The sequence below is a fragment of the Schistocerca serialis genome, chromosome 1 (genome assembly GCF_023864345.2).
Source record: "Schistocerca serialis cubense isolate TAMUIC-IGC-003099 chromosome 1, iqSchSeri2.2, whole genome shotgun sequence".
NCBI classification, from domain to species: Eukaryota; Metazoa; Arthropoda; class Insecta; order Orthoptera; family Acrididae; genus Schistocerca; species Schistocerca serialis.
The window spans coordinates 476,104,129-476,123,645 of record NC_064638.1 but is presented as its reverse complement, the minus strand read 5'-3'; the positions used below and the strand labels follow the sequence as shown (position 1 = coordinate 476,123,645).

Below are 19,517 nucleotides of genomic sequence, written 5' to 3'. Positions count from 1 at the left end.
GAAAATTATCGAACTATCAGTTTAATAAGTCACAGCTACCAAATACTAACACGAATTCTTTACAGGTCAATGGATAAACTGGTAGAAGCTGACCTTGGGGGAGAACAGCTTGGGTTCCATAGAAATGTTGGAACATGTGAGGCAATACTGACCCTGCAACTTATCTTAGAAGATAGATTAAGGAAAGGCAAACCTACATTTCTATCATTTGTAGGCTTAGAGAAGGCTTTTGACGATGTTGACTGGAATATTCTCTTTCTAATTCTGAAGGTGGCAGGGGTCAAATACAAGGAACGAAAGGCTATTTATAATTTGTACAGAAACCAGATGGCAGTTATAACATTCGAGGCTCATGGAAAGGAAGCAGTGATTGGGAAGGGAGTGAGGCAGGGTTGTAGCCTATCCCCGATGTTATTCAATCTGTATATTGGGCAAGCAGTAAAGGAAACAAAAGAAAAATTTGGAGTAGGAACTAGAATCCATGGAGAAGAAATAAAAACTTTGAGGTTTGTCGATGACATTGTAATTCTGTCAGAGACCGCAAAGAATTTGGAAGAGCAGTGAAATGAAATGAACAGTGTCTTGAAAGGAGAATATAAGATGAACATCAACAAAAGCAAAACGAGGATAATTGAATGTAGTCGAATTAAATCAGGTGGTGCTAAGGGAATTAGATCAGAAATGGGACGCTTAAAGTAGTAGATGAGCTTTGCTATTTGGGGAGCGAAATAACTGCTGATGGCCGAAGTAGAGAGGATACAAAATGTGGACTGGCAATGGCAAGGAAAGTGTTTCCGAAGAAGAGAAATTTGTTAACATCGAGTATAGATTTAAGTGTCAGGAAGTTGTTTCTGAAAATATTTGTATGGAGTGTAGCCATATATGGAAGTGAAACATGGACGATAAATAGTTTAGACAAGAAGAGAGCAGAAGCTTTCGAAATGTGGTGCTACAGAACATTGCTGAAGATTAGATGGGTAGATAATGTAACTAATGAGAAGGTACTGAATAGAATTGGGGAGAAGAGGAATTTGTGGCACCACTTGACTACAAGAAGGGGTCGGTTGGTAGAACACACTCTGAGGCATCAAGGGATCACGAATTTAGCATGAGACGAAAGTGTATATGGTAGAAATTGTAGAGAGAGAGCAAGAGATGAATACACTAAGCGGATTCAGAAGGATGTAGGCTGCAGTACTTAGAGATGAAGCAGCTTGCACAGGATAGAGCAGCATGGAGAGCTACATCTAACCAGTTTCTGGACTGAAGACAATAACAACAACATGATGTTTTATTGATATTATGTACCTGCCTAAAACGTTAACTTCACACCTTTTCTAAATTACATTTTGATAATGCAAGGAGGGAAAAAACTCAGAAATATTTGGCTGTTTTTTCCAAATATGTTGTGGTTTTTGACATTGTGGTTGTGTTATATTATGGATATTCTACCATTTCCAAGTGGAACAGTGGTTCAGAAAGGATGCATCTTCCATGACTCCAACTTCTCATTTTTTTCCTTCTATATCAGTATATAGAAGTTTTCTCTTCCTGTTCCTTTCCCTACCTGTTTTCTACAGTTCAAACATATTGCATTCCCTCCTCACAATCTTATACACCTGCCAAATCCCTTTTCTCATACACAGATACACTAAAAAATTATATTTTTGGATCCAAAATGCATTTGCTTTTCTTTGGAGTTCTCTTATAGGTCAGGGGATTCCAACAACGTAAATTTTAGCCATCACACACTCACACTGTACTTAGATGTGCTTGATTTTACACTTTGTGACTCTTAATCACTCAGTGCTTCACCTATATGGTGAGCAATTACATAGAGTTGTTTTTATTTCATTCAGAACCTTACGGTATAACAAAGACAGGTGAAATGTTTCTATAAAATGTGCTGTAGTCCTTTGCATAGTGCGAGAATTTTGGGGGCCATTGTGCACATCAGTTACTTTTTAATTAAGTTAATTGTTGGGATGAAGTAAACTCCTCAAAATCAGTATATTTACTGTTTTTAATGTCATCATCTATCTCATTTTAATAGCCTGTCTATCTGCTTTTAGTAAGTGTGTTGTGTAAAGGTATTCAGAATACATAAAAGGATTTAATATTCATAAAATTGTTTTACAGGTACCCTGCACATTTTGGTCAACTTGAATGTCTAAAACTGATTGCCTCTCCACGCTTTACCGACAAGCGAATAGGCTACCTAGGTGCCATGTTGTTATTGGATGAACGCCAAGATGTGCATCTGCTTATTACAAACTGCCTCAAAAAGTAAGTTTACAGCACTTTCAAAAATCCTTTTTGATTTGGGGATTTGAAATGTTTAAAATACATTGCCGAACAAAAAAAAGGGACGCACACAGAAGACACGATTGGATGTCAGTGTAACTTTATACACATACACACATGGCTGGTATTTAAATGAATAGAGCTGCAATTCTTTGTGGCAGGTTGAAACTCGTAAGAATGCAATAACATTGTTTCTGTTTAGTGTTGTTACTGGCCCTGGTTGGTTATACACCGGTGGTTTGGTAAGTCTGGCAAAAAGCAAGAAAAAAGTTTGTCTCATTTACAACTCACCTTACTTCTCAGCATAGCTTGAGGAATATACACTTGGTCCAGTGATTCTCTCCAGCTTTTTCACCCCATCAGGAATACAGGTTTGTCAATTCTGCGTAATACTCATTGATGGCAACTGTCACTTCCCCATTTGATGAAAATTTCTTCCGAGCTAGCTAAAGTGTCAAGTTAGGAACCAGGAAGAAGTCACTTGGGGCTAAGTCTGGTGAATAGGGCAGATGATGAACCAATTTGAAGGCAAACTCATGCGTTCCACTATTTTATCACTGGTGTGTAGGATGGTGCAGTATCGTTGTGTAAGAACAGTTTTTTACATGCCAACATTGGTCTTTTCAGCTAATGCAAATTTTAAACAGTCCAGCAATGAAGCATGATAGGGTCCAGTTATGGTTCTGCCTTTTTTAAAGTAATACTTGAAGATCATTTCTTGGGGCTTCCAAAAAGTGGTGGCCATAACTTTACCCGCTGACAAAATGATCTTTGCCTTCTTGGTGCACGTTCACCAGCCTTTGTCCATTGTTTTGGTTTGGGTGTGTGATGATGGATCCAGGTCTCATCACCAGTCACAAATTGGAACAAAAAGTTTCGCAGTTTATGACTAAACATCGCCAGACATTATGTTAAAACATTGTGCTGGATGCACTTTTGGTCGGCTGTGAGCAATTTCCTCACCCACCTCGCATACAGCTTCTTCGTAGCCACTTATCTATGTAGCATACTATGCATTCGCTCAGTTAAGATGCATATAGTTTCAGCAATCTCGCGAGTTTTTATTAGGCAGTGTTGCGTTACCATATCACAGACTTTGTCACTGGTTTGCTATGTGGTGACCCTAATTGGACAGCTGGAGCACGTTTCATCTTCAGTAGTTATTGTCCGACCACATTTAAATTCATTAATCCAAAAGTAAATGGTCTTCAGTGATGGTGGAGAGTCCTTGTGAACTTCATCCAATTCTTTTTTGATTTGTGCAGCAGTCTAAACCTTCAAATGAAAATGTTTAATTACAGCATGAAACTCCGTTTTCTCCATTTTTAGTCACAGTCTACACACTGACCAATTCAGATGACTTTCAGCAGTGAACCTTATGCTGTACAGTGTTGAAATTCCTTATACAAACCTTGGAATAGTAAAGCTAACGAGCCATGAAGGTGTAACAAAAATGTTCCATTCTTTCATGAAAATTATCAGACTTATCAAGTGACCTTTGTATAAGGGGCACGAACAGCATAAGATAGTGAGAAATCTCTGTGAAGTACAGGAATATGTGGTGCATTCTTGTGTGAAGCAGCTTTGTGAACACCTGGCAGAGTTTCAAAGGAGCCTCGGTGTGGGTTTTAATTTAACCAGCTGGTCGAATCTTGCAGTATCCAGATTTGTGGGGCATTTGTATGTGACAGTGGCCCAGTGTTGTACTGCATGGGAACATAAGTGCAGGCATACTAGTTTACAAGTTTACAGTCAGTCATGTGTGACTACATCATGGAAGGATTGCAGTATTTGGCACCAAGCACATTGTAACCTCTCACATCTACACCTGCAATCTGAGATGGTAAGCGATGGACACCGTGCAACATTCTGTCATCCCACACTGTTGCACAGAGACTAAGAGTAACCAGTTTAGGGAATTAATGTCCCATGCCTAAGCTGATGTTAAAACTAAAATACAAATGGCAGTGCTTGTAGTGGTGCTGTGACCAGGAAGCAAAGGACTACTGCCGCATTGTGTTCAGCAATAAATCATATTTCTGCACTACTCTGGGTAAGCGTCACTGGTGCATATGACGGGGACATGACGAGAGGTACCATTCTCGTGATGTTTTGGAGAATTACAGTGTAGTTACTCCTGGCATCATGATACGGGGAGCCATTGCGTATGACTTGAGGTCATGGCCAGTAGTGACTGAGGGAAAACTGGTGACACCAGGGTACAGCATGGACATCCTCTTCCTCGTGAGCTACCTCTCATGTGCTGATATCAAGTTGCTAACTTTCAACAGAACAATGATTGTCCTCACGAGGCATATCTCTCTATGAACCGTCTGTATGATGTAGAGGCCAGCAAGATCCCCAGATCGGTCACCCAAAGGAATGTGCAGAGCCAGCTCAGATGTCAACTCCATCCTATTGCCAGTATCCAGGGTATCAAGGATCATTTGCAACAGTTGTAGCACAGCTTGCCTCAGGAGAGCATACAGTAGCTTTATGACTGCCTCCCCAATTGAATCAGTGTATGCACCCAGGCCAGAGGGAGTGCAACATCATATTGGCAAGTGGTCTTATAAATTTGACGCGATTTTGTAACCACCGAAATGACATCAGATACCAGTTTTGCTAGAATAAGTGATTTACTTGAGTCTGATGCAATTTATACTGTAAATGAGGGAAGGTAGAGAAAGTGGTGCAGCTGAAAATTCCTTCTGTAATTATACAGTGAGGTGACAAAAGTCATGGGATAGTGATATGCACATACACAGGTGGTGGTAATAACGCATTTCTAAGGTATAAAGAGGCAGTGCATTGGCAGAGCCATTATTTGTACTCCGGTGATTCATATGAAAATGTTTTGGACGTAACTATAGCCACGTGACAGGAATTGACAGACTTTGACACGGAATGGTATCTGGAGCTAAACTTAAGTGACGTTCCATTTTGGAAATCATTAGGGAATTTAATAAACTTAGATCCAGAGTGTCAGGAGTGTGCTGAGAACGCCAAATTTCAGGTTTTACCTCTCGCAACAGGAAACACAGTGGCCAGTGGCCTCCACTTAATGACTGTGCATAACAGCATTTGTGTAGAGTTGTCATTGCTAACAGACAAGCAACACTGCATGAAATAACTGCAGAAATCAGTGTGAGGCATATGATGAACATATCCATTAGGACAGTGCAGCGAAATTTGACATTAATGGACTGTGGCAGAAGACAGGCAATACAACTGCCTTTGCTAACAGCATTGCATCACCTGCAGTGCCTCTCCTAGGCTCGTGACCATATATGTTGGATCCTAGATGACTGGAAAACGATGGACTGTTCAGATGAGTGCCAATTTCAGTTGGCAAGAGCTGACGGTAGCGTTCAAGTATGGCGCAGACCCTGTGAAGCCATGAACCCAGGTTGTTAATGAAGCACTGTGCAAGCTGGTGGTGACTCCATAATGGTGTGGGCTGTGTTTATGTGGAACAGACTGGGTACTCTGGTCCAACTGAACTGATCATTGATTGGAAATAGGTATGTTTGGCTACTTGGAGAACATTTGCAGCCATTCATGGACTTCATGTTTCCAAACAACATTGGAATTTTTATGGATGACAATGTGCCATATCATAGGCTCACAACTGTTCGCAATTGGTTTGAAAAACATTCTGGACAATTTGAGTGAATGATTTGGCCACCGACATCGAGCAACATGAAGCCCATTGAACATTTCTGGGACACAATCAAGAGGTCATTTTATGCACAAAACTCTGAACCAGCAAGATTTTTGCCATTATAGACAGCTGTGGAGGCAGCGTGACTCACTATTTCTGCAGAGGACTTCCAACGACTTGTTGAGTTCATGCCACATAGAGTTGCTGCAATGCACCGAGCAAAAGGTGGTGTGACACAATATTAAGAGGTATCCCATGACTTTGGTCACCTCAGTGTGTAATTGGCGTAGACAAGTTTACTAGATTAGGCGAGCTTACCATTTCAACAATGGTAATTATTCATTATGCCAACTAACAGCCACCACTATTCTACAAGTTCATCATGGATTGATTTAAGATTATGTTATTGCAACAGGATAGACTTCTTGTTGGTGTTTCTGAAAAGAACTCTCAGATCATGTTATTTGAACCCATTAGCACCTGAATCATTTTTTGTATTTTTTTATATTTGTTACTTATAACTGGTTTTTTGCTTTGAAAAAGAATCATTCAAAGTGAAAAGAAAACAAGTTTTCCTTCTAGTTTTAATATAATATGCCATACCATATACATAACACTAATCTCAAATGAAAGCCAAATGTAAATTTATGTCATAAGTTTTACATATTTTTCTTCAGATAGAAACAAATCAAACATGAGTACAAATTACAAATCAAAAACAACAAAGTACTTTGTTTGCTAAGCAGCAGAACATTCAACACACAGGCCCACATTGAATTTCTTGTATTGTTACTAGGTACATGCTGATGTCTTACAGTTTATTCCAACACATTGGCTTCTTTTCCATTTGGGTATTTTCATAATCAGATTTTTCATTTCATGAAAGCAGAGTTTGTCTGCTACAGTACTGGAGTATGGGGATTGTCCAAGTTCTTTCTACAGCATCATATACCTTGTCATATATAATTGCTCAATTTCTCTTCAGAAATTTATGCGAGAGACTGCATTTCCAGGGACTGTGTAGTGGTTTCCAATAAACGACTTAAAACTACCCAGTACCGATTCATGTCGTGGATATCTATTCTGTACTTTTTCACTGTTTGACAAAATTAAACAATGGAAAATCCAGGATGGAATAATGACAATATTATGGAAAGGATAGATTGCTACTCCCCATTGAGTCACAAATAGGCACAACAGAAAGATTGCTGGAACAGTAAGCTTTCACCCAAACACGCCTCCTTCAAAACTAGACAGCACGCGCGCGCGCACACACACACACACACACACACACACACACACACACTCTGTCTCTAGCTGCCAAGGCCAGTCAGGCTGCAGGCTTGCTAATATTGTCATTACTCACCGTTTAATTCAATCAGTCACTTCCATACATGTGCTTGCTGTATTTGGTCTGGATGGAGGGTGAAGGAACTTCAGTGTATTCCCTGAACTGCTAAGAATATCTTTTAACATTAGTTACTGGGTTCACATTAGGTTATATCTGATGCTACAGGATGTGATTTACACAGAAACAGACCATTTATGTTTTGTGTGGCAGAATGAATACAGTGAAACCTCTGTTTTATGTTTTTGTGTGGTCCAGTATTAAAAACCGTAAAATTGAGGGACATTCCGAATTGAAGAAAATGTTAAAACCACCAAAATACAAGCGAAAATATATGTAATTGGCATATTTAATTAAAAACTGTAATCCTGTCCATTACTTTGCATAAAATCTGTGCAAGTGAATGAAAATAAATCTACAATACAATGTTTACACAATTTTTTGTGGTAATCAATTTCATTAGTTCTTAAAAAAATCACAAATGTGTGACAGCAAGTAAACACTCATAAAAAAATTGAAATTGGTATCTGTGTACAGGGTAATAGAGCTATTTTCCGACATGCTACAAACACAAATTATATACTTCAAAATGAGTGTTTTTGAGAGTCTTTTATTTGTGCTCACCCAGACAAAAGCAAAAATTGGTGAACACTGTGAATTAAACCTAAAATTTTGAAGTGCGTTGAAAGGTGTTGGAATCCAATATGTGAGGGTGAGTGTTTCCCATCAGTAGCCAATGGCAGTGCAGCATACTCTGGTTAGGCGAGTGCAGTGATCTCTAGAGTATTGCTTGCGAACTTTTCTTTGTTCATTGTGCTGAGTGTTTGAGGTGTAATGCTCTACAGCATTGCCAACACCCGCCGTTTGCACTTAAGCTCGCCGCTTGCTGTAGTGTAAACACAGCAGGTTTCATGAAAGCATAAATATACAAACAAGCTTTCCTTCTCATACGGTACTTATTTATACCAATGAATATGAAATAAAGTTAAGCCTGCTGTGATTTCAGTGTTTCTATGTCCCAGCAATTCGTTACATTTATGACCATCTGCCTGCCGTCACAACACATTAAACGCCATTGAGGACAGCAACAATAAAAGAACAAGCCATCGCACAATTATTCACTGAACACATCCTGTTAATTCTGGTGCCGCACATATTAAATGGAGTAACTTATGTTCGCTGTGGTCAGTAAGGCATGATATGTACCAGATTCTGTCGATGGGCTCCAAGCAGAACCACTGTAAGTAAAATTAATGCATGGTAGTGAAGGGCATACAAAGTATGACTATATAAATTAAACCTAAGTGGAAGCTGCAGTCACTCCATTTGTTATACACCTATAGCGTCGCAACGACTGAAGAGAATCGTTCAATGTCACAGAAGTGCAACCCTTCCACACATAACAGCAGATTTCAGTGCTGCGCCATTAACAAGAGTCAGGATGCAAACCATTCGACGAAACATCATCAGTATGGGCATTTGTAGTCTACAGCCCACTCATATGCCATTGATGACTGCACGACAAAAAAGCTTTACACCTCGCCTGGGCCCGTTAACACCAACATTGGACTGTTGATTACTGGAAACATGTTGCCTGGTCAGACGAGTCTTGTTTCAAATTTTATCGAGCCGATGCACATGTATGGGTATGGAAACGACGTCATGAATCCATGGACCCTGCATGTTAGCGGGGGACTGTTCAAGTTGGTAGAGGCACTGTAAAGGTATGGGCGTGTGCTTTTGGAATGACATGAGACCCATGATACTTCTAGGTATGACACTGACAGGTGACACATACGTAAGCATCCTGTCTAATCAACTGCATCCATCCATGTCCATTGTGCATTCTGACGGACTTTGGGAATTCCAGCAGGACAATGCGACACTCCACACGTCCAGAATTGCTACAGAATGGCTCCAGGAATACTCTTCTGAGTTTGAACACTTCCACTGGCCACCAAACTCCCCAGACATGAACATTATTGAGCATATCTGGGATGCCGTGCAACATATTGTTCTGAAGAGATCTCCATCCGCTCGAACTCTTACAGATTTATGGACAGCTCTGCAGGATTCGTGGTGTGGCACTTATAACTAATTTGGTCACATCAAATGTCAGTGGGACAAAATGGCATGGAGTCAAGCGGGGCATCGAGTAAGAATGTAGAATTGAGGTAAACCTCACTAGGAAGAAATATAAAATTAGGGATTTTTTAACATTGATCTTATTGTTTTTCATGGGGACTATAAATTTATGGTGTAGAATCATGAAAAACTTAAAATCAGAGAATGTAAAATCAAAGTTCCATTGCAGAACCTCTTTCATCTACCTCTACTTTTCTTCTTCTTTGGAAAGGAGCAATTTTCAGGGATAATATTCTTTTTGTTACAATCCCAATAAGCCTAAAATAACACAAAATTGGAACGACAATGGGCATAATAGAATAACGCCTGAAATTTCTTCTTTAAGTGTGCACGTTAGGACTTAGCATTACTTTTATGTAACCCTGAAAGTGTAGCTTGTTTTTTCACACTACAAACAGTGTTGCATGAATTTAAATATATGGCATGTAGTTGTTGATATGTAAAGGAACTACGTACAAATTTTGAACCTGAAGAATTACATATTTCAATTGTTATACTTCTCTAAAGCCATGGTGTGACGTGATTCAGGCTGCACGGAAAAATGTTTAGATTCAACGGCGAAACATTCAATGTAGTGGACTGCTTCTTACAACTACTAACACAGGAATGAAAGAACAGCGATTCATCAATCCTTAAATAAGCATAGCAAATTATAAAAGTTTACCTTGTCGAAGAAATCAGTAAAAGTTCAGTCTTGTCACGTATATGATTAATGTAACGCTGCTCACTAATGGGTTGATTTTATGATGATTTATGGTGGAGGGCACTAAAACTAATGGGTTAATGAGGAAGATTGCTGTTGTGCACAGAGAAAAGTCTTATCCAAGATTTGAACCATATGACAATGAAACTCAGAGTCTATAGAGACTTTCTGAAATTGGGGAAAACACCTCACTTAATAAATGAAACTGAAGCAGTAAAATTATATTCAGACAAAATAATTCAACTGGATGGATAAAAAATCTTCTCACCAAGTGACAGCAGAACATACACATTAAAGGAGGTTATAATTAGGCAAGCTTTCGGAGCCGGTGGCCACAGAACACCAATATAGTAGAAGTGCAAAGACCACGTTATTATACGGAAACACAGAACGACACCAGCGTTACTTGTGGCCTGGCTGTGAACTTCAATACGAAAAAATATGGCGCGAAAATCTCTTATGTTTATTTCTAAATACGCGAATTAGATGACAATATTTTTCATTTAATCTTTGAATGTGGGCCACATAATGCAGTAATAAAGGTTTTTGAGATCTTGCAAAGTAATATATAAAAGAAATCTCAATCAAAAACACACATTAACTACTCGTAGCAGCAGTTTACATTGTGAAAATTTTCGTAAATTACGATGTCACCTTTTGACTGTGAAATTTTTTTGTAAAACTCAATATTGCGATTTTGGCCGTGTGGCTGATATCATGTGGAAATAAACGAGCTTTAGCACATATCAGACTAAAAAATCATCTGACATTGCATGCATATATAAATGATTTTTACGTTTCCACATATCCTAAAGCACATTATGTCCACTCGCATGATCGAAAGTGGAATAGTAGGTTACACAAATAAATAACTACACAGCTAATGGATAACCAAGAGGTCATTTACAAAAAAATCTGCGCTACAAACCAAGGATGTACTGTAAAGTCTACAAAATCGATTTATTATTTTTTCTGTTGATTGTTATTATTGGATATTCAGTCATCTGAAATTGAACTTCTACACAGTTCAAATAAATTTATGAAATACACAAAATGCTTCTTTACATCAACTGAAAAACAAATTGGGAGCAGAGCAGGTAGACACTCTATGAATGTAGCCAAAATGTTTTTGCCAATGAGACATACAAAGAAAATGAACTGCAACACACAAAATTTTTTTTCTTTTTTCCCCAACTTGGCTGTTATTTTGGCAACACCCATCATGTTTAAATAATGAAAGAAGACACTGGTACAACATTTATTTTTAACATTTTTATTTATTTACTTCCTCTTTGAAAACACTGTTTGATACACTACTGAAAATTAACACAAATTCCCCTTGACATCACTTTATTCATTATACTTTTAGAATCCAATCATCACATCTAGAAAGTGTTAAGTTATGTGCCTTCTGAATTACCAGATTTTCTCATAACAAGTCAAAGGCATGATTTTGATACAAGAACATTTGTATATGTATAGGGAGCTTACTCTCATTGTACACATAATAAACAAAATACAAAGTCTTTTAACATGATTTGAACTTCTTTTTAAGTTGTTGCATACACAATTTCCTCTTATTTGTAAATTTCTTTTCTTTCACATACTTGTATATTATAAATGGAATACTTGTCTTCAGAAGTCTCTCTTCAATGTCATGTTTATTACAAATTGTTGTATGAGACAGAACAAATGTTTTTTTTTTTTAAATTATCGTGTAGTTTTGTTGTGTGACCATGACTATTTAGATATTCCTACAGCTGATCATGGAGTGCCCTTAGGAAAATCATGACTCTTTCACTTGCATATTTCAAATGAGAATGCTCCTCACTATTCTCTTTAAATGAGGTAAACAAATGATTTTCAGTCACAACAGAGGAGTAGAGACTGGTATTACATGTTTCACAATCATCTGGTACATCTATGGCTTTTAGTACATAGCCTGCTACATAGGCTAAGGATTGTTGATCTTCTACAGACTCGATGATACCATCTGAGTAAGAATAAATTTGCTCAGGTGTATCAGTGTCTTTCATCTCACATTCACTTAAATGTTCACTCCTACCACTAGCTGCCAAAAAGTGACACAAACTGCTCAAGGGAGTGTAATCATCATTTTCACAGTTACTTACACTCATGGCTTTGAAAGGCAAAGTCATATGATTGACAACACAAGTCTTCAGAGCTTGTACAAACTGAAAACAAGTTGGGTTTGTATTAGCAATACCATGTTGTCTTATACAACAAAAGAAATTTTCTAAAGCATCTTGATTGAACGCCTTTAAATTTAAGTACTTAAAGCCAACCACTTTCAAGGTCTTCCACAAGAAAATAATAGACTGTAATGTAATCTGCCAACCTTTTATGAAGCTAAACATATTAGTCTTGTTTCTTCCCGTTTTTAAATCTATTATTTGCCAGCTGCCTATTTCCCTCAATATGCTATACCACATTTCTAAATGTGGCGAATTTTCTGATAAAGCACACCTAAATTGTTTTCCATCCCTGGGATATTGCTCATTACTGTTGAGTGAATCAAAGAGATTATCTACCTTTTCCACAAACTCAGCTGTGTGTATAGCTTCAGATGGTAATGTGTGAGTAGAAACATACGTTTCAATTGCAGCTGCAACAGTATGGCTCATTTGTGCAGCAGCAACTTTTACCTTTTTGACATGGGAATCAGAAAAGTTAAAAGTGTTGTGCTTTTAATTTGGGCAGAGTTTTGAACCGTGTTTTTTTTTTTTTTTTTTTTTTTTTTTTTTTTTTTTTTTTTTTTTTTTTTTTAATCCAAAAAGAACACTGTACTGATGTACTCAAACTTTGCTGCTTTGTGAGGTTCAGATTGAATTTTATTATCTATCAAAGCATTTCTAGTGTTTTTGAGCAGATGTGGTACATCATAAATGGTAACAATTGGTTGATTATTGACGACAAAATGAAATATACTGAGCTTCAACAAATTTGCTTCACACAGTTGCTTAAGGGCCTTTTGGTTTGTTGCATTCTGGTCACATACAGTACAAACCACTTTGAACCCAATATTCTGTAGTTCACTTATGATGTGAACAATGAGTGATTTCAAATGGGTGTAGTGGAAAGTGGTTGCAGTAAAGTAATATGCTAGAACTTGTTTCCAAGTTCTGTGAATGCCTTTCAGCATAAAAACCAATGCTTGACTAGCAGCTACAGGTGAACGTCCTAAATGACCCAAGTCCTGATACCCATAGATTAGCTGTTTGTGTGCATCATAGTACATACCATCATCCAGAGACATTTCATCAAAAAGTAGAGCACAATACTTGTCATTTTCATGCATATTACTTACTTCCCTTGATAAAAAGTTTAATAAAGCTGGATTAAGTCCTGTATCAAATGGTATGTGGGAAAGCACTCCCTTGAGCAGCCTGACAGATGGAAGGGAGAAGTATGTGGCCAAATATCTGTACAACCGGGGACTACGCTTATAAATAGATAAAGCAAATGCCTTATCTTGTATAGACCACCGTACTGCTGTGGGCTGCATATTAGCATTTCTTAACTGACTATTAATAAAAGTTTTAGTCACATCATTCAACTCTTCTTCAATTAACTGAAATTTCCTGTCATCATACAACTATTTTAGAATTTTCAATTTATTCCTCTCATTCTGTAGCTGTTTTTTTTTTTTTTTTTTTTTTTTTTTTTTTTTTTTTTTTTTTTTTCCCACACTCTGGAAACTGTAATTCTATGCAATTTATACTTTTTGTGTTTTCTTGGAGTTAAATCACGTTTAGAAACGCCAGATCCCATTACACCTGCACTACTTTCAACATCATAAACAGGTGAGGATAAAAAGCTGTACTCACCATCATCTGTGCTCTGTAAAGGGGGACTGCTTCGTTGTATTACTGTAGATTTTGCATTGTGACGTGTCTCGTGCACACTTGTATTTGCACCCGATGTGGTGAAACCGCCACCACCACCACCACCAGTGTAACACAGATGGGTGGGGGGAGGATGATACAACACCAATTCCATGTGCTTTGGTATAACACCAGGATTTAGCCTGTGTCTAGTGAAGTTCACAAAATCTGATTCATAAAAATGATCCTCACACACATAATAATAACTACAGTTGACACCTTCATCTATATTACAGATCAATTTCCACTTCTTTAAAGTCTCACTTTTTGATGCAGCTGGAAATTTATAGAAATGTTTATTCTTGTGTTTGGAATTTATTTTTACATAATAACTACTCCTGCATCCAGGAAACTTGCACGAGTATTTCAATTTCAGTCTCAAACTGGATTCTTCTCTTCCTGTATGATCCATCCTCATGAGTCTGAAATGTTATTCAAACCAAAAATTAGGAATGAGAAAAAAAATCAGGTATGGTTTACATTGATTAATGTTAAAGAAAACTCAATGTGAAATTAATTTCGCTATCATTTATGTCTAAATGCAGCTATCCTGTACTGAAGTATTGATAACTGCTATCATGGCTTGTAATCTGATGTGTTATTGCTACAAAATAGTGAAAAAACGAAACAAATTCTCATTTCTACTACGGATATGCACATCACTCTATATATAACTGCGTGAGCGTAGTTGCATTATATTCTATATTCAACACTACTTCGTTAAACAGTGCTAGACAGTGCTATCAGGCGGTAGAAACACTGCTTATTGTACCATTTCAGTATATTTCAGCATTTAGATACCATGGTAAATACCAAATTCAACTGTACATTATCAGCAACAGTTACAGCTGTAAATCTGTATTACATTGTGTTGAGCATTAAAATGCGAGAAGATTTCTACTGCATTGGATATTGCCACAATAATATGTGTAAATGTTCAACTGCTTGAAGGACCTGCTTTGTGTGACTTCGAAACAAATGTCTTATTATATGAGAACACAACCTTTGTCGATACAACAGCAACAAACACTTTTTACCTGGATAGAGTGTTATGTACTGTACAGAATATTTACTGTCGAAAACGGGAAATAGAACACACTCAAGGCATTACGAATCAATTGTAACACGCCCAATATTTGGTATGTAGTAAACGGCACAATAAATGATACTTATTATGTCACTAAGAGTACTTCGTGGCAAAAAGGAAGATGAATCAAAACCAAAATTATATTCCATTACAGGATTCGGAAAGTTAAATACAAACTATGTCAAAAGCTGCTAGCATGGGATTATCTATGAAATACAAGGAAATATTAACAGAAATAAGAAATATACTTACCCTTTAAGTAAACTGAGCAACGGAAATTGTATTTCTTTGCAGGAACAAATATACAAGAGTCCACAGAACGTAATGTGATGATACAACCTCGTGTTTTATATGAAACAAAAGTAAAAAAGTAAATACTGAATCATCACACCATCAAATATTACGAATGCATCCAAAAATTAAGCAGAATAATAGCAACATACTTACACTGCAATTTAAACGAAAAATCACAATCACGTTGCTACGATACCAAAACAATTATGGAAGACTACGTCATCCAATAGGAACACGAGACTATAAATTGCTAAACTTGCAGCGCTCCAAGTGGCCTGGGACCAAACCAACGTCGTGTTACCGGAAATCCCTATATGAGTTTCACCCCCTGCCGGTGGCTCCTTATTTAGGCAGAAGGGTCGAAGGGGAAGGAAGAGGAGTGAAGGAAAAGGGTTAGAGAGGTCTAGAAAAAGGGATAGGTTTCAGGACAGTCACTCAGAACTGCAGCTCAGGGGAGACTACAACCTTTCTGCCTGGAGGAGGAGCCACTGGCTCTGAAAGCTTGCCTAATTATAATCTTCTATTATGTAAATGTTCTGCCGCCACTTGGTGAGGAGATTATTTATTTATCCAATTAAATTATTTTGTCAAAAATTGATTGTTTTTGTTGTTATAATAAAATTATATTCTGTGTTATTTGCATTGTTTTAAAGTACTAATTTCATTTTTAAAGCTCTCATACATGTATAGAAATCATGAGATTCATGTACTTCAAAGTTTTTAACACTAACAAAATGTGAGTGGAGGGTAAATTATACACTTTTTCTGTTGTTAACCCTATTACTATTATTATTATTATTATTATTATTATTATTATTATTGTTATTATTATTATTATTAATATTTAGTTATGTTATACAATCCACGTACATCAGATAATCTAACTTGTTACATTGTGTTAGTTGGCATGATGCTCTCAAATATGATTATTACCATTTCTTTCATACACTCTTTTTGCATACTTTAATTATGGTCAGTATTCTATTTGCATCAAGTTTCCTCAGTTACGGTCTGTGGTTTAACGAATTCCCAAGTACCACTCTCCCAGAAGTTCCCAAGTAACCAAAATGTTATTTACTGTATGAACAGAAACTGTGACACCAAAATTTTCTTCAAATAGATGCACAAGAATACAGTTGTTCCTGATACCTATTTTTTGTAAATGTGTGTAAACAGCAGAGGCCTTTTGTTGACACTGCAGATTTGGTTTTAAGTACAGTGACAAAACAAGTTGTATTGTTAATTTAAAGTTTACTGTTAATGTATAAATATATAACTGTTTTGTAAATTGTTTCAGTGATCTGAATAGCTCTACACAGTTTGTTGTTGGATTAGCTCTTTGTACACTAGGAGCAATAGCATCCCCAGAAATGTCAAGAGACCTTGCTGCAGAAGTGGAACGACTCATGAAATCTCCTAATGCTTACATCAGGAAAAAAGCAGCATTATGTGCTTTCAGAATTATTCGAAAAGTACCAGAACTAATGGAAATTTTTTTACCAGCCACAAGGTCACTTCTGTCAGAGAAGAACCATGGTATGTTCTACATCTTCTGGAGAATAAAATACTTGTATTCTGGAATTAATATTAAAATTGTATCTTAGGAGGGACGGTCATTGTTGCTGGAACTAGCAAAGATAGTCAATTGCTTCAAAAACAAGTTCATAAAGTTATGCTCTAGTTTGAACAGTTCCCTAGATACAGATGTAAATATTTATTATTAATGTTGTTGTTGTTATTATTATTATTATTATTATTACTATTTTGATTACTACCACTACTAAATTACAAGGTTTTTTCTTATTAATTTGTGAACATTGATTAGGATTTATATAATAGGATAAATTTCTAAATTTCATAAACATATCTCCATAAAGGGTTATAATAGAGGGAAACATTCCACGTAGGAAAAATATATCTAAAAACAAAGATGATGTGACTTACCAAATGAAAGTGCTGGCAGGTCGACAGACACACAAACAAACACAAACATACACACAAAATTCAAGCTTTCGCAACAAACTGTTGCCTCCTCAGGAAAGAAGGAAGGAGAGGGAAAGACGAAAGGATGTGGGTTTTAAGGGAGAGGGTAAGGAGTCATTCCAATCCCGGGAGCGGAAAGACCTACCTTAGGGGGAAAAAAGGACGGGTATACACTCGCGCGCGCACACACACACACATATCCATCCACACATATACAGACACAAGCAGACATATTTAAAGACAAAGAGTTTGGGCAGAGATGTCAGTCGATGCAGAAGTGCAGGGGCAAAGATGTTGTTGAATGACAGGTGAGGTATGAGTGGCGGCAACTTGAAATTAGCGGAGATTGAGGCCTGGTGGATAACGGGAAGAGAGGATATATTGAAGAGCAAGTTCCCATCTCCGGAGTTCGGATAGGTTGGTGTTTAACTGTCATTCAACAACATCTTTGCCCCTGCACTTCTGCCTCGACTGACATCTCTGCCCAAACTCTTTGTCTTTAAATATGTCTGCTTGTGTCTGTATATGTGTGGATGGATGTGTGTGTGTGTGTGTGTGTGTGTGTGTGGTGTGTGTGTGTGTGTGTGTGTGCGCGCGAGTGTATACCCGTCCTTTTTTCCCCCTAAGGTAGGTCTTTCCGCTCCCGGGATTGGAATGACTCCTTACCCTCTCCCTTAAAACCCACATCCTTTCGTCTTTCCCTCTCCTTCCTTCTTTCCTGATAAGGCAACAGTTTGTTGCGAAAGCTTGAATTTTATCTCCATAAAGGGGTGAATAAAGAAGCAGGTTCGAAAGGATGTAGATTGCAGTAGTTATTCAGAAATGAAGAGGCTTGCACACTGCAGACTAGTATGGAGAGCTGCATTAAAACAGTCTTTGGATGACATGGACAACAACTACTACAATGATGCAGCAGTTTTCTGCAAATGTTTTCATCAAATTAAAAGAAAAAAAAACAGTACCATTTGCATAATAGTGATTTATTCGCAATCAGACCAGTTGTAACAGTCAGTCAATCTCCACAGTTCGTATAGAATAACCCTTATTATGAGAAGGCAAAGCCTCAGTCGGTAATCCTTTTTATTTAATTATTTCAAAATGCCTTTTTGGCAGTCCACAATAGATTGTCAGCAAACCATGATTAGTTTTAGCTCATTTCTGCATCAATTAATTTTCGTTTCTGTATTTTACAAATATGGTAATTATATGTTTACTAGCTGGGCCCGGGGGGTTATCTACAGTTAAACTGTCAGTTGTAAGGAAACATTAATGCCGAAACTTACTACCCACACATACGTGCCATCACAAATGTTCTCTTGAAGGTATTGCAGCATGAGCCACCTGCAGTCCAGCGAAATGGCGGCAGAACAATGGTCCCTCAAAACCCTCTCGTTTGCTTAAGGAAAAAATTTTTACGTGATTGAGTAGCAAAGTACAAAATGTGCCAGGAAAGGGAGTAAATATTTGCACAACTGTTTGTGGCATGGCTAATGCAGAAAATATCATAATTATCTTACTATGTGTGGAAAGCCAGAAATCCGGTGCAATACATCTGTATAAACTACGGTCTGTGACTTCCTGAAATTTCTGTTTCTTGATACACACGAGCAGCCAAAGTAAAGCTGTCCATGCGAGAAACATGGGGTGCCCAGATGAATACCTGCCACATTTAATGTTTGTCCTTGACTCTTATTTGTAAGGATTGAGAAGGCCACTTTCAGGAGGTACTGCAAGTGTTACAAATGGAATGGAAAATTTGTTTGGGATGATGGGAATTCGTGATATTATACTCTCTCTTCCATGGTTCCACCAGTGATATAGGACGGCACAATATGCTTTCTCATGTCCTTGATGCATAACCTGGTGCCATTGCACAATCGTGATGCATCCAGGTTATGCATCAACAAGATGGGCTTCAGCTCCAACTTGGATGACAGCACTGCCGACAGCTCTAATGAATTTAGAAACTCTACAGGATATGGCATTGTCATCTCTGCTCATCACTGTGTTGATTGATGTGTAGGAGGTGGCCACCTCACCAGGTACTGGAGCAATAATTTTTTTATTGATTTTTTTCCACCAAT

The 19,517-nt window shown here is 37.6% G+C and overlaps 1 protein-coding gene across 5 annotated transcripts in view; it reads left to right on the top strand.

The window, feature by feature from the left end:
- The window catches only part of LOC126473556 (AP-1 complex subunit gamma-1), a 188,498-nt gene that overhangs the window by 37,585 nt on the left and 131,396 nt on the right, over positions 1 to 19,517 (top strand). For all 5 annotated transcript variants that reach the window (XM_050100703.1, XM_050100716.1, XM_050100697.1 and 2 more), the window contains 2 exons: positions 2,140 to 2,286; positions 16,748 to 16,986. In XM_050100703.1, the coding sequence (XP_049956660.1) occupies positions 2,140 to 2,286; positions 16,748 to 16,986 (386 nt within the window). The remainder of the gene's footprint in view (positions 1 to 2,139; positions 2,287 to 16,747; positions 16,987 to 19,517) is intronic.